The sequence below is a fragment of the Neopelma chrysocephalum genome, unplaced genomic scaffold, assembly GCF_003984885.1.
Source record: "Neopelma chrysocephalum unplaced genomic scaffold, ASM398488v2 Primary Assembly neopelma1_84, whole genome shotgun sequence".
NCBI classification, from domain to species: Eukaryota; Metazoa; Chordata; class Aves; order Passeriformes; family Pipridae; genus Neopelma; species Neopelma chrysocephalum.
Window position 1 is genome coordinate 4934228 of NW_020897746.1, and position 14029 is coordinate 4948256.

Consider the following 14029-nt stretch of genomic DNA (forward strand, 5'->3'; position numbering starts at 1 on the left):
CATTATGGCTCATAAACCATCAAAAGCTGGTCACTGCCAACAGCCAGGATTTAACCATGATGCTGGGCAGCAGGATCTTTAATCCACAGAAGCTCTTGTCCGTTGGTTTTTGGGGTTGGCAGTGATGTGTTGGCAAACACTGTCCTTCATTGCTGTTGGTGAGGACACTGTGCATTTCTTTGTCCCCTTGCTGTTGTTGGTGGTGACCCCCAAGTGCCACAGCCTGGTGTGGTTTGCTGTATCTCGGGGTCAGTAAACACCATTTAAGCTCTGTCAGAGCCCCTGCAGCCTCTTTGGGACTCATCCACCTTCTGACAGCACGTGGTGGTGCCATTTCCACAAGTGCTGAGCCTCTTCTGCTGGAGTAGGAGCGGTTTCAGTGCCAAGCAGTGACACTTGTGACACTTCACTAGTCTGTGACTGTGGGTTCTGCTTGGAGCGATGGACTCCTGCAAATGCCACCTTTTGGAGAAGACTTTACAAGGACCCCATGGTCCCAGAGGGACTGGCAGTGTGTGTGGTGAAAGGCAGGGTCTGCAAGGTATAAAATACCAGAGGCAGACGTTTCCCTGGGAATTTTATGGAAGCAGGAACTGAAGTACAAAAAAGGAGGCAGGAGCAGGGCCTTGTCCTGTACCCAGCTTTGGTATGTGCCCTGCCCATGGCATGAAGGAGGGTCTGGGATAGTTCCTTCAGGGGGGGAAGGGCGGGGATGGGGAGCCCGGGGGCTGTGGAGACGTTTCTAACCAGGTACTGCAAGGGGCAGCCCCGAAGCAGCAGGGCCTTTACGTCAGGGCTGCGCGACGCAGCGCCCGTCGCCATGGTAACGGGGCCCTTCCCCCAGCCCGGCGCACAAGATGGCGGCGCCCTTGCTGAGCGCGGTCCTGCGCGGGGCCCGGGGCGGGCGGAGCTTCGGAACGGCCGGTGAGGGGGGCAGGGGGCCGGGACCGGTCTGGGGGGGACTGGAGAGGCGGGGGGAGCGCTCCCGGACGCCTGGGTCCCGAACGCCAGGTCCTGTCACCAGCGGTGTCCCCCAGGGTTCAGTGCTGGGCCCAGTGTTGTTTAACTTGTTCATCAGTGACTTGGATGAGGGGTCGGTGCCTCCTCAGCAAGTTCTCTGACACAAAGCTGGGAGGATTGACCGATACCGCAGAGGGCTGTGCAGCCCTTCAGAAGGACCTCGAGAGGTGGGATAGGTGGGCAGAGAGGAACTGTCTGAAGTTCAGCAAAGGCAAGTGCAGGGTCCTGCACCTGGGAAGGAGTAACCCCAGACTCCAGCACAGGCCGGGGCTGACCGGCTGGAAAAGCAGCTCCGTGGAGATGGAGCTGGCGGTCCTGGTGGACAACGAGCTGTCCCTGCCTCAGCAGTGCCTGGGGGGCACAAGGAGGTCGCTGGGCTGCAGGAGGAGGAGTGTTCCCAGCAGGGCGGGGAGTGATCCTGCCCTTCTCCTCAGCCCTGGCGAGGTTTCACTTGGAGCCTGTGTCCAGTTCTGGGCTCCTCAGGATGAGAGAGACTTGGAACTCCTGGAGAGAGTCCCATGGAGGGTGACTGAGGTGATTTGGGGACTGGAGCATCTCCCTGACCAGGAACGGCTGAGGGAGCTGGGGCTGTTCAGCCTCCAGAGGAGACACTGAGACACTCCCCAGTGTGTGCCAGGGTCTGCAGGGAGGGGGCAGAGGATGGACCAGGCTCTGCTGGGCGGGCCCCGCAATGGCACAAGAGGAGTGGGCAGGAACTGATGCCCAGGAGGCTCCATCTGCACATGAGGAAGATCTTGTTCCTTGTGCAGTGACCCAGCACTGAACAGAGACCAGAGAGGGTGTGGAGTCTCCTCCCTGGGGATATTCCAGAACCATCTGGACACAACCCTGTGCTGTGTGCTCTGGGATGGCCCTGCTGGAACAGGGAGGTGGGACCAGATGGGACACTGTGGTCCCTTCCCAGGTGTCCCATCCTGTGATCCTGGGCGTCAGTCTGTTCTCCCAGGCAACCAGCAGTAGGACAAGAGGGCACAGGTCTTAAGCTGTGCCAGGGCAGGTTTAGGTTGGACGTTGGGAAGAAATTTCTTCCAGAGAGAGTGATCAGACATTGGAATGGGCTGCCCAGGGAGGTGATGGAGCCACCATCCCTGGAGGTTTTTAAGAAGAGACTGGATGTGTCATCAGTGCCATGCTCTGGTAACCACAGCGGGGTTGGATCAAGGGTTGGACTTGATGATCTTGGAGGTCTTTTCCAACCTGGTTGATTCTATGATTCTGGGAATGTGGCTGTGGGAGGCGGGGGTGGCACAGCCTGGATCATGCTGCTGTTCCACACTCATTCTTCTCTCTCTGTTCCCCCTCAGCTGTGCTCTGGAGGAGGGCAGCCCCCCTGGGGCCGATGCCCAACGAGGACATCGACGTCAGTAACTTGGATGCCCTGGAGAAATACCGGAGCTTCACCCGCTACTTCCGGCTGGCGGAGAAGGAGAGCAGGAAGCCCCGTTGGTGGAAGACGTACCATCAGCACACCAACCCCCCCAAAGGTACCCTGGGAGGGGCTGCTGGAGGGCTGGGAAGCTGCTCTGGGGGACACGGGGTTGCCCCCAGACCTGCCCTGTGAGGAGCTCTGGGACAAGGTCGGCCCTTGCACAGTGCAAATGTCTCCAGGGGAAAGGGGTGGCAGTTTTCCAGGAGGGAGGCTGGCCAGGACCTGCCAAAAGTCACAAAGCAAAGAAATGATTCCTTGGAGCCTCAGTAGTGCCACGGAGAGCAGAGCAGGACGCAGAGTTCCAGACCTGCAGCAAATGACAGTTGGGCTGCTCCCAGTCCCAAAGCTGGGAATGGGAGGGTGATGAACTGGGAAAGGAGGAGGAGCCTGGAGGTGCAGAATCGAGTCCTGATCGTCCTTTCAAGTCTTTTCTAGTGAGAGGTGTCCCTACCCGTGGCAGGGTTTGGAACTCTGTGGTCTCTAAGGTCCCTCCCAACCCAGACCATTCTGTGATTCCACGATCCTGATGTCTGGAAGTTCGTGCCTCTTTCCCGCGCTCTCAGACATTTTGCAGAGTGTTGTGTTTGGGTGTTTTGGGTGCTCACATGTTTCACCTGTGCGATCTTTTCACCCCTGTCTGAAGAGCCACAGACAGACATCAGCCTGCCACGTAAAAGGCTGTCACGGGCCAAGGAGATCAGGGAGAGAAAGGCGATCCTGAGGGGGAACCGCCAGAACGCTGAGATGGAAAGAGCAGCGCGGCTCCAGACGGGTCAGTGCCCCACCACCCCCTCCCTGCCCTGGCTGCCCCAGTGCCCAGCTGTGCCTCTGCAGCCTTCCTGTCTCCCTGCAGTGCTCATTCCCCTCGATGAGGTGAGGGCAGAGTGGGAGAGGACCAGCGGCCCGTTCCACAAGCAGCGCGTGGCCGAGCACTGCGGGGTGTTCAGGGACCTGTTCAAGGGGGCCACCTTCACCCCATGGGTGGCCCTGAGGGTGCACTACAGCCAAGAGGATGAGGACCTTGTGCCAGTCTACTATGGGAACATGGTGACTCCGTCAGAGGTGCGTGAGGGGAACTCTGAACAGCCTGGACCCCGTGGGAAGCCTGTTCCTGTCTGTCTGTTTCTGTCAGATGCTTCCAGTGTTCCTTTTACTGGAGCATTTCCTCTGTGCTGAAGGAAATGTATTTGATGGACCTGATAAGGACAGATATTTGCAGCAGGATGGTTGTCTGTTAGCAGACTCTGGGGGCAATCCAGGTGGAGCTGGATTCCAGTGGCCTGGCTGTGCCCAGTCTTTGTTGTGTTCCAGCCTTGCCTGTGACAAATTCATGAAACCTGTTGTGTGAGTGATTTACCTTCTCTTTATGTTGCTCTTTTAGGCTTCCAGTCCCCCTGCAGTGTCATACGAGGCAGATAAAGGCTCCCTCTGGACTTTGTTGCTCACAAATCCAGGTAAGCAGAGAGTTCTTCAAAAAAACACATTTAAACTGGGTTGTTTCACTCTGCTTTTGGTTAACTCCTGTTTCTTTTGGCTGCATAGCCAAAGGTGATGTGACATCTGCTAGGTAGGGACATGTGTAATGTGTAGGAAAGACTGTAGCCTCCCCAGATCTGTAGCAGTTAAGAGAGAGAGAACAGTGACACAACAGGACCTGTGTCACACCAACAATTCCCTGACTCCCATCCCGAAACTCCTCTCCCTTGTCAGTATGCCTGGAAGGCAGGTTTGCTGACACTGTTCACCCTGAGAAACCAAGGCACAGTGAAGGGAAGCAGCTGACCAAGAAGATTCCAAGAATCTCGGAATTAGATCTGCAGAGTTCTTTGCTCCTCATTTTAAACTCAATCCTATAGGAATGAGCTCCTTTTGTGATAGGAAAGGAATGCTGGGAGGTCTCGAGGTGCTCCCTCTGATCAAAGCAGGTCTGAGCATTCTCACTTTGGGGTCGATGCAAACACCAGGGGGTCCCTAAGTCACCTTTCTCTGTTGTGTGTTGGCAGATGGACATCTGAGGGATGCAGACTCAGAGTACCTGCACTGGCTGGTGTGAGTACAACAGAGCCACGTGCCCTGTGCTCAGGGCATGGGCAGGAACTCCCCCAACAGCTCAGGAATCCGTGGCTTTCCCTGGTGCCCCTGCCATGAGCTCCTGTAGCCCCCTGTTCTGGGTCCTGCTGAAGAGGCAGGAGTTCCAGGTGTTGCTGCTGTTTGACATTCCAATCACTGGATAGGATTTTTCCTCCAATGAAAGCAGCCTCTGCTATCTGTTCCCTTATCAAATGGGGCAGAAGTCACCTCAAAACGTGGCAGAGTGATTTGCAACCCTGGGTGAATCTGCTGGAGGGAAACGAGTGGGTACACAGCAAAGTAAATGTCTTTGTGTTCAGAACCAACATCCCAGGCAATGACATCAAGTCAGGAAAGGAGATCTGCCACTACCTGCCCCCCTTCCCTGCCAAGGGGACTGGCTACCATCGCTTCATCTTCCTTCTCTTCAAGCAAGACCATCCCATCAATTTCCGCGAGGACACTCGGCCGATGCCGTGGTAATTCTGCTGTTACTGCTTGTTGTGTTCACCTGCCTGTCACTGCGGTAGGAGGGCAGTTCCTGTCATTCCACGGGGTTCTCCAGGGCTGCTTGGGGTTTGTGTGTCCCCTGCAGCCACAATCCCAGCCCTGCAGAGTCCTGTTGCTATGGAACTGGACTGGGGCAGAAATGTGCACAGAGCTGGAGACACTGGGAGATTTCCTTTTGCTGGCTCCGTTTTCCCTCTGTTTCATAGGCTCTGGGGTGATGTGGAGCAGTTGCCTTCCCAGGGTGCTGCTGCAGGAAGAGGTTCACCTCAGCCCTTGTGCTTGTGTCTTGTTTCCAGCTACAGCCTCAAGATGAGAACCTTCAGCACGTTTGACTTCTACAGAAAGCATGAGGACGCCATGACCCCGGCAGGGCTGGCCTTCTTCCAGTGCCGGTGGGACAGCTCCGTCACTTCCATCTTCCATCAGCTGCTCAGTAAGGAATGAATGCAGTGTGGGGATGCTGGAGGGGGTGAGTGGTACATGATCCCGTGTGGCTGCAGGCTCTCGCTCAGTCCTGGGATGTGTCTGGGATCGGCATGGACTGGATCCTCCCTGAGCCACCCTCCTCCAAACGGCAATCTGAGGGAACAACCTCTGAAAGGCTGCTTGGAATGAGCAGCCCTGTTCCCATGGGGGTGGAAGGGGGCCTGAGTTGGGATCTGAGTCCTCGTGCTGAGGTTGTGGGTCCCTCCTTTGCAGACATGAGGGAGCCGATATTCGAGTTCGTGCGCCCGCCCGTGTACCACCCTCGCCAGAGGAAGTTCCCGCGCCAGCAGCCCCTGAGGTACCTGGACAGGTACCGGGACACGGAGGAGCCCACCTACGGCATTTACTAGGAGCTGGCCCCCTCCCAGCGCTCTGGGTCCACTGGGATGCTGCCTCCCAGCTTTCCTGCACTCCCTCAGTGCCTCTGGAGGGAGGTGACAAAGTCTCAGCCCCTCAGCTCCCAGATCCCCTGGGAAAGGCAGCCAAGGGCAGCAGGTGCTCACAGTGCTGGAGCTGCATGGTCAAGAAGCTGCTTAACGAGGACATTCGAAGTGAATCCAGGCTGAAATCTTGCTCCTGATTCTGCAGCAGAGCTGATCAGTGGCTGGCAGGGTAGAGTCCCCCCAGAGATGCCCTGCCTTGCTTCTCTGCACAGATCACAGTTCTCCTTTTGCCTGTTTAGGGAACAGAGCCAGGCCAGCCTGGATTTCCTCCTCTTAACAGCACTGCAATTCAGGGCTGTGTCAGCCTTTATTTGTGCAGTCCCCTTGGAGAGGTGAGCCTGATTAAACACACTCTGAGAAGTGCTGGCAGAGCTGTCTTTATTGGGAAGAGCCTGTTATCCCAGCCAGCTGGCACAGGGCTGGGGAGCTCAGTGGGGTGCAGGGGAGAAGGGCAGCCCTTCGCCTGACTGGGACCACTTTCCCTCTTGGATGTTGTAGGTTGGGAAGTGTTTGGCTACACAGGTGGTAAACCTGCACAAGGTCAGTGTTTGTGGATCTGGCTTCAGCTGCCCAAGCACACGGACCTCAGTGTCCTTCCCCTCACTCCCTGGACAGGATGTACCTGGTGTGGACAGGTGGAGCACAAGCACAGCTGCTGGGGTTGGGGCAGACCTGTGGTGGTGTCCTGGCACTGCTGCTGCTGGTCCTGTTCCAAGGCTGTGGAGTTCCTCTGCTTTCTGCTGTGCTCTCCAGTGCTCTCCCTGTTCACATGTTTAATCCCCAAAATACCAACATGCTCCTGCTGTTGAAGCTGCCTGTTCCCAGCTCTGCTTCCCAGTGACTTTCTCTGCAGGTCCCCCTTTCCTCAGGAAATGAGAGCCTCCAGCAAACACCTGAGACTGGGCTGAAGTGTCCCCTTACTGCTGGTACTCCAGGTTGTTACAGCTTCCCTGGAGCTCCCTGAACTCCCCTCCCACCCTGAAGGGTTCTGGGGTCTGGTTTAAGCCGGGGGGAGGGTGTTGGATGGGTGCCCACAGGTTGTGTTATGCCCTTCTCTGAGCTTTGAACATTTGGTCAGAATTTGTAGATCCAGCCCAAAGAAATGTCTTGGGGACTGAAGCTCTGCTGGAATGTGCAGGGAGTTGTGGCAGGTCCCAGGGGTGGTCTGGGGGGTGGCTCTGAGCCTACCTGTGGTACAGAAGCTGCTCCAACAATCTGAGAGCCAGCTGGTGAGCACCCTGGCTGCACCACAGACTGGCTCCCTGCTTCCCCTCACCTGTGCAGGTGAAAGTGAAGCTGTTCATGAGGGGAGGCTGCAGAGCTGCTGCCAACTGAGGCCATCCTGCAGTGTCAGCAGCCTGGGAGTGTGTGCAAGTAGCACAGCAGTGGGTACAGAGATAAGGGTTGGGTGGGGATTTTGGGTGGTTCTCCTCCTGAAACTGAACTGTGTGACAAGGTGAAGGTGTGCAGTGCACAAACACTCACACAGAAGGCTCCACCTGCCCCCTGAGCAGGGACTGGTGGCCCAGGTGACATCTTTGTTGTGTTTCAGGGTGCTGATGCACACGGGTGTTGCAAGGAAGTTCGTAGGAAAAGGTGTGGTGGGTGTGCACGGGGACACGCGCAAACAGCAGGAGCTGGAGTTCAAAATGGAACGGTGCAAGGGTGGAATGTGGCCCTGGCTGGTGCTGGTGTGTGTCACAGTCGTGTCTCTGCAGAGGGAGGTGACACGTGGCTGCAGCAGCGGTGGGTGCCTCTCTGCTGGTTCTTGCTGTACCGAGGTCTCTGTGCCAGGGGCAGCTGCCAAGCTCTGCTCGGGGATCCAGCCCTGGCAGAGATGAAGATGCCTGGGAGTTCCCTGAAAGGGCAATAAAGGAATGAAATCCAATTGCACATCGATATGTACCTGTGTAAGCACATTCACGGAGGTACACATTGCTCTGATCCCTGTCAGCCTCCTGCGTGTGTCCCTGTGCTGCCACTGCAGCATTCCATCCTCTCCAGAGCCTCCTGCTCTGCTTCACAGCCCTCCCTCTCCCCGAGGGGAGCAGCTCCAACCCTCCCTGTCACCTCGTCTCCCCAGCGTGTGGCACACCCAGCGTGGCCAGCGGGCACCCACTGGGTGTCTCTTTAAGAGCACGTCCGGCTGGGAGCCCTGACCCGCCTCTGGGCACAGCGTCACCATCTCCTCCTCCCCTGCACAGCTGAGTTTCTATTTCCCCGGCTCCTCGCCCCGATCCCCGGCACAGGCAGGATGGCATCCCTCATCTCGCAGAAGCTGGAGTGCCCCATCTGCCTGGACCTGTTCAGGGTGCCCGTGACTTTGCCCTGCGGCCACAACTTCTGCAAGCGCTGCATCAGCGACCACTGGCACAAGCGAGAGCGGGCGCCCGCCGGGGCCGAGACGGGCTATACATGCCCTCAGTGCCGCAGGGACTTCGAGCAGTGCCCGGAGCTGGAGAAGAACGTCACCCTGTACAACGTGGTGGAGCTGGCGAGGGACGGGGACGCGCGGGGCGCGGGCACGGGGAGGTGCGAGGTGGCCCCGGGCGAGCTGTGCCCGCAGCACGGGCGCCCGCTGGAGCTGTACTGCGAGGACGAGCGGCGCTGTATCTGCTGCGTCTGCATCGTCCGGCAGTGCCAGGGCCACCGGCTGGTGCTCTTCGAGAAGGAACGGTCCAAAAAGCAGGTGGGGACGATGGGCGGCAGGGATGGGGTGATGGGAGAGCGAGCAAGGGGAGTCACAGCAGCTCGGGCATTCACTGCCCCACGCCCTGCTGGGGGGATGTGATGTGCCTCCGGGTGCCAGGCTGTGCTCGGCCTCAGCTGAACAGGAGGTTGGCCAGGAAGTGCCACCAGTGCCCTGTTGCTCCCTGAGAAACCAGGTGCTGTCAGGAGCAGCAGCAAGCTGGGTAAATCCAGCAGCGCTGGATGAACGGTGATATATGTGTTTATGATCCTCTGATCTAGAGAAAATAGATAAAAAAGAGGTGAAAGACAGCACAGAAAATCACTTCTTGGTGACCCTGATGCAGTGTCCCCTTCCCAAGGCTTCTCCCTCCCCATTAGCCTTGTCCTGCAGCCCTGAGAGGGCTCCTGGGGGCCAGGTGGGCAGCAGTGCTGCACTGCAGGATGTGCAACTGGACACAACTGGAAGAAAGGACTGGACGTGGCACTTAGTGCTGTGGATTAGTTGGTGGTGTTCGGCCAAAGGTTGGACTTGATAACCTTGGGGGTCTTTTGATTCTGTGTTGGTGCCTCTCTTCACAGATCATTTTGAAAGAGTCCCTGGAAAAAGCCCAGGAGGAATCGGAGGGGATCGAGCGGGCGATGCGGGAGCTGGAGGAGCAAACGCGCAGCATCAAGGTAGTGCTGTGGCCACCTCTGTGCTGGGCACGTGGGTGGGAGCACACTGGATCTCATGGCTCTTCCCTACCCAGGACTCCTCCGAGGAGCTCAAATCTCAGATCCAGAGCAAATTCGCCCACCTGAAGGAAGCTCTGGAGGATTTCCAGCGTCAGTCGGTGGCCAGGATCGAGCAACAGCAGGTGGTGGCACTGGGGCGCGTGGAGGAGAACTGGAGCCTCCTGAAGGACAGGCTGGATGTCCTTGGCCAGCACAGGGAGAGGGCTCAGAGCCTGCTGGCCTGCCCTGACCACAGGACCTTCCTCCAGGTACCATCCTGATGCTGTGTCCATCCCTGTGCCTGGGCACTGCCAGACCTGCACCCTTTCAGTGAGGGCAGAGGTGTGTTCAGCCCCTTTCCCAGGGGGAACACATCCTCAGCCCAGCTCAGGGATGTGATGGAGCTGTGGGGAAGAGCTGTTCTGGTGGGACTTGTGTGGGCAGTGCTGTGATCCCACTGTCACCCACTGGGGAGTCACAGTGTGTGCACATGGATCTGCACAGTCCTCCCCAGGCTAGTGCATGGCTGTCTGTGTGTCTGTCCGCAGGAGTTCCCCCTTCTCCCACCTCTGGAGAGCCCGGAGGCGCTGGTCCCCGTGGAGTTTGATGTGGCTCATGTGATCAAGCCCATCTCTGACATCCTCACCAGCATCTCCAGGCTCCTGCTGGAGGACCTGCCTGGCTCTGTGGCCCCCAAAGCCCCCAGTCCTGCTGGCCAAGGTAATCCTCTGCTCTCAGAGCCACTGAGTCATCTTGAATCCCAGCCTGGCCCACATCATGGTGCCAGGGACACGGCTACCAGGCTCAGGGGGTTGGGATGGGGACACATCTACTGTTCAGCAGATGGGGTGGGATGAACTGGGTGGCTTCCCCGTGGCCTCTCCTTGCTGGGAATGCTGAACCAAGTGGGCACATGCCTGCTCCCAGGCTTGGATATGATGGACTTCCTCTTTCTCCTCCCCATTCCATGAAGCCAGGAAGAAACAAGTTTTTTGGGTGGCATCACTCAAAATGCCTGTTCCCATCCTCCACAGGCCCAGTGCATCCCCAGGAGCCGGCGGTGAAGGTCATGACTCCTCTCCCCAAGTGCCAGCTCCGAGCTGAGCTTCTGAAGGGTGAGGAGCACAGGAGGGCCTGGAGGGACAGGGGGACCCAGCTGGGGTCCCCAGCAGGCAGAGATGTCACCAAGCTGGGCTCCTCCCTGGGAGAAGGATGGTTGTGGCTGTGGGGACAGGGGTTCCTTCCATGGTTCTGCCAATCTCTCTCCCTAAATGTGGGACAGGGTGGATGGGCTGGGCGACATTGTGTGTGTGTGAAAGGGCCCATTAAGGGGAGCACCAGGGAGTGCTTTCCCGTGGAAACTGGAGCTGCCTGGTATTGGATCAGTCACTGCCCTGCATGGCCCTAGTCCAGTGCCCTACCTGCAGTCATTGCTCTCTATCCAGGGATATGGCCTCAGCATTCCCTGTCACAGTCCTTCATGTCCCCTTCCCTTCCCGGGCCCATCCTGCTCCAGTTCCTTAGGGATTTCCTCACTGATCCTTTTCCCATCTCCTCCCTGTTGGGAAGAGGGTTGGGCAAAGTTTAGGGAATGTTGGTAATGTCACTCTTGCCAGCGAGGCAATCACTGCCTATGGGACCTTTAATTCCTTTTATTGGTCCCGCAAAAAACGTTCTTAGGGTTATTAATAGGAAAAACCCTATTATTTATGGGCAGAAGGCAGGAGCTCAGTGAGGGTCAGGTTGTTGTGGGAGGAAGGTGATGTGCTGGTGACCAGTGAATGCCCATGGCAGGAGTTACAACAGCCTATGCACAGGAGAGTAACTCCCTGCAATACTATATTTATTTCCCTGGTTTTCACCCCCCTTTGCCACCCACACTCGTATTTTTTGCTCATAAAACCAAGATCTCTTCCAAAATGGCCATGGAGCCACCGGTACTTGCTGGCTGTGAGCTGGGCTGTGCAAGGACTGTGTGAAGCATCATATCTCAGTGCCTTGCCAGCTGTCTCTGGGCTGCTTCTCTCCCTTCCAGGGCAGGTATCTCATCTCACCCCGCTCACCTTCCCCTCCAAGCAAACTTGTTCCCTTCTGTTTCGGGAGCCAGCCCTACACTGTTTAAACCCCATCACTGCTGGGGGGGGCTGTCACACAAGGGACATAAAGATCTGATGAAGCTTTTCAGCCCCACCCATGCTGTTGCTCTTCCCAGACCACCGCAACCTGACCTTCGATCCCAAGACGGCCAACAAGTACCTGGAGCTGTCGAGAGGTGCCCGGAAAGCCAAGCACATCCCCTGTGCCTTGTGCAGGGGGCAGGGGCCCCACTTCGAGCCCTGGCAGGTGCTGTGCACGCAGGGCTACGGCCCCGGACATCACTACTGGGAGGTGGAGATCTCCAGCCACTCCGTCATCTTGGGGGTGACCTACTGGGGCCTCCCCTGGGAGCAGCAGCAGGGCCACAAGTTCAACATCGGGCTGGACGGGGGCTCGTGGGGGCTGCAGGTGCGGGAGGATTGTTACCTGGCCTGGCACAAGGGCCAGGCAGAGAAAATCCAGGAGCAGCTGTACAAGAAACTGGGGGTCAGCCTGGATTATGGCAAGGGGCTCCTCTCCTTCTACGGCCTCGGGGAGAGGATGCAGCTCATCCACTCCTTCCACGATGTCTTCACGGAGCCCCTGTACCCCGTGTTTTGGCTGTGTGAGGGCCGAGTGGTGACGCTGTGCCGGAGGGACTGAGCTGGAGCCACCACACTGATCCATCAGCCAACCTGCAGCCAGGACCTGTCACAGTGCAGGAGGGACCTCGATGCCGAGGCAGGCATGTGGTGCAATATTTTAACAAGAGCTGATGAGGACAGACATGAAAATTAACCTGTTTAATTTGCACGTGCAAATATCACGCTGCTGACGCAGGGAAGGGGAAGGAGGCAGGGCTGGAGCTCACCGTGGGGGTGAAGCCCTTGGTCACTGTATGTGGGGGGACAGTCCCTGGTCACTGTGTGTGGGGGCACATGTGGGTGCCTGTCCCTGCAGATGGAGCGAGGGAGGGGGAAACAGGGAGTGAAAGAATTAAGTTTTCCTCTTTCTCCTATCCCTGCCAAACCTCCCAAGCCTGGAGAATATTTGGGGTGAGGGAGAGCGTAGAAAGGGTGCTGCTGCCACAGGGTGCTGCGGAGCAATGCAGAGGGAGCCCTGTGCTCCCCCAGCCTCACATGCAGGCAGGTCCTGCCCCCCAACCCCTCCCAGTCCCCTCTTGCCACTCTTGGACATGGCAGAGGAACTGTTCATGATTCTACGTTGCAGTTCTTTGTACAATGCTGCTTTTCCCAATAAAGCTCTATTTCCCTACAGGTTTGACCTTGGTGCTGGTGGGAGATACAGGACCAAGCAGCATAGGGGGAAGGGGAGGGAAGCTGGGTGCCCCTGTTCCTGCACCCATCCCTGCAGGGCCCCACCCTGCCCCTCCATGTCCTCGAGGGGTTGGTGACCAGCCCCTTGGAGGGACCAGCTGGCGGAAGAACCAAAAGGTCCTTTATTTACCGCAGCACTGTGATAAGGAAACCTGGTTTCCTATGGCTCTGCCCCAAGGCTGATCTGGCACAGAAGAAAATTCTGAAGTTTTGATTGAAGCTTTTCCAAGGGCGAGACCACAGGTCCGGCGCCTCCTCCCGCTCCCGCAGGAATGCTGGTGAGGGATAACGGGGTGAAACTGGGCACTGGGATCAAAGGTGCTGGGGACGTGCAGGTGAATGCATGGGGAATGAATAACATCATTGTTTCCTTTGGGGACAAAAGGCTTAAAAGGATCAAGCCCCTTCTGCAAGAACAGATGTGATTTTTCTTGCCATGTTTCCTCCTTCACTCCACACCTCCCCACCCTCCCAGCCCTGTCCTTGGGCCAGTGTGGACCTGGGAACTTATCCAAGTCAAAAAATGATCTGCACAGGAGGGGTCTGGAGACACCATACTTATGAGGCAGATCCTCACACTCAAAGCACTTTGGTGTCTCCCCATCTCTGCTTGGTGTCTTGTGGGCCCTGGAGGAAGAGGGGACAGGGACTGAGCCAGCCCTTTTTTCCATGGGAATGGCTGATGTGGGTCCAAGGGCATGGGGCTGGCAGGAAAGCACCTGCACTTATGCACTGGGGGGGGGCAGGACCTCCCATATGGCCTCAAGGTGGGGAACAGCTCCTGGGGAGCAATGGGGTGGCAGCAGGTCCTGGGGGTAAGGGGATGCTCACAGAGGACAGCAGACCCTTTGGGGTGGGTTTGGAATGGGCTGGTTACGGCTTCCCGGGATGGGAGATTTGGGGAGGGGCAGCAGCTTCCCCTGGGAGCAGCAGAACCCTGGGAAGAGTCCAGATCCCAGTGGGGCAGATCCTTTAGGAGGTGGCAGGCCTCCCCCAGAGGCTGGGGGGACAGTACATCTTAATCGGGGTGGCATCCTCCGGAGCGCTGGGGGGCAGATCTCCCTGAAGGCAGCAGATGCCGGGGAGAGGAAGCAGATGCCCGGTGGGGGCAAATCCCAGGGGTGAGAACTCGCCAGGAAGACGAGTGACTGGGAAGCAGGTCCAGGGGGTGAGACACCCCCAGGAACGCGGGTGCCTAGGGACCAGGTCCAGAGGGTGATGGTGCGGGTCAG

The 14029-nt window shown here is 57.6% G+C and overlaps 2 protein-coding genes across 4 annotated transcripts; both read left to right on the plus strand.

Annotated features, from left to right (window-relative positions):
• The first annotated feature begins 833 nt into the window (after positions 1 to 833).
• MRPL38 (mitochondrial ribosomal protein L38) lies at positions 834 to 6342 on the plus strand. Of its 2 annotated transcripts, none has more exons than XM_027691784.1 (9): positions 834 to 924; positions 2346 to 2525; positions 3114 to 3242; positions 3324 to 3532; positions 3852 to 3924; positions 4474 to 4519; positions 4861 to 5019; positions 5347 to 5483; positions 5750 to 6342. In XM_027691784.1, exons 1-9 carry the CDS (start codon positions 858 to 860, stop codon positions 5884 to 5886), a joined length of 1137 nt encoding a protein of 378 aa, XP_027547585.1. In that variant the 5' UTR covers positions 834 to 857; the 3' UTR covers positions 5887 to 6342. The 2 variants fall into 2 exon arrangements, with proteins under 2 accessions (XP_027547585.1, XP_027547584.1); XM_027691783.1 differs by lacking the exon at positions 834 to 924 and adding an exon at positions 1040 to 1231.
• Positions 6343 to 8074: 1732 nt separating this feature from the next.
• TRIM65 (tripartite motif containing 65) lies at positions 8075 to 13528 on the plus strand. 2 transcript variants are annotated; one of them, XM_027691682.1, is made up of 7 exons: positions 8075 to 8668; positions 9250 to 9345; positions 9420 to 9653; positions 9933 to 10104; positions 10419 to 10499; positions 11597 to 11772; positions 12933 to 13528. In XM_027691682.1, the coding sequence occupies exons 1-7, from the start codon at positions 8234 to 8236 to the stop codon at positions 12978 to 12980; spliced, it is 1242 nt and encodes a 413-aa protein (XP_027547483.1). In that variant the 5' UTR covers positions 8075 to 8233; the 3' UTR covers positions 12981 to 13528. The 2 variants fall into 2 exon arrangements, with proteins under 2 accessions (XP_027547483.1, XP_027547482.1); XM_027691681.1 differs by lacking the exon at positions 12933 to 13528 and having other exon boundaries at positions 8077 to 8668; positions 11597 to 12365.
• The last annotated feature ends 501 nt before the right edge of the window (positions 13529 to 14029 follow it).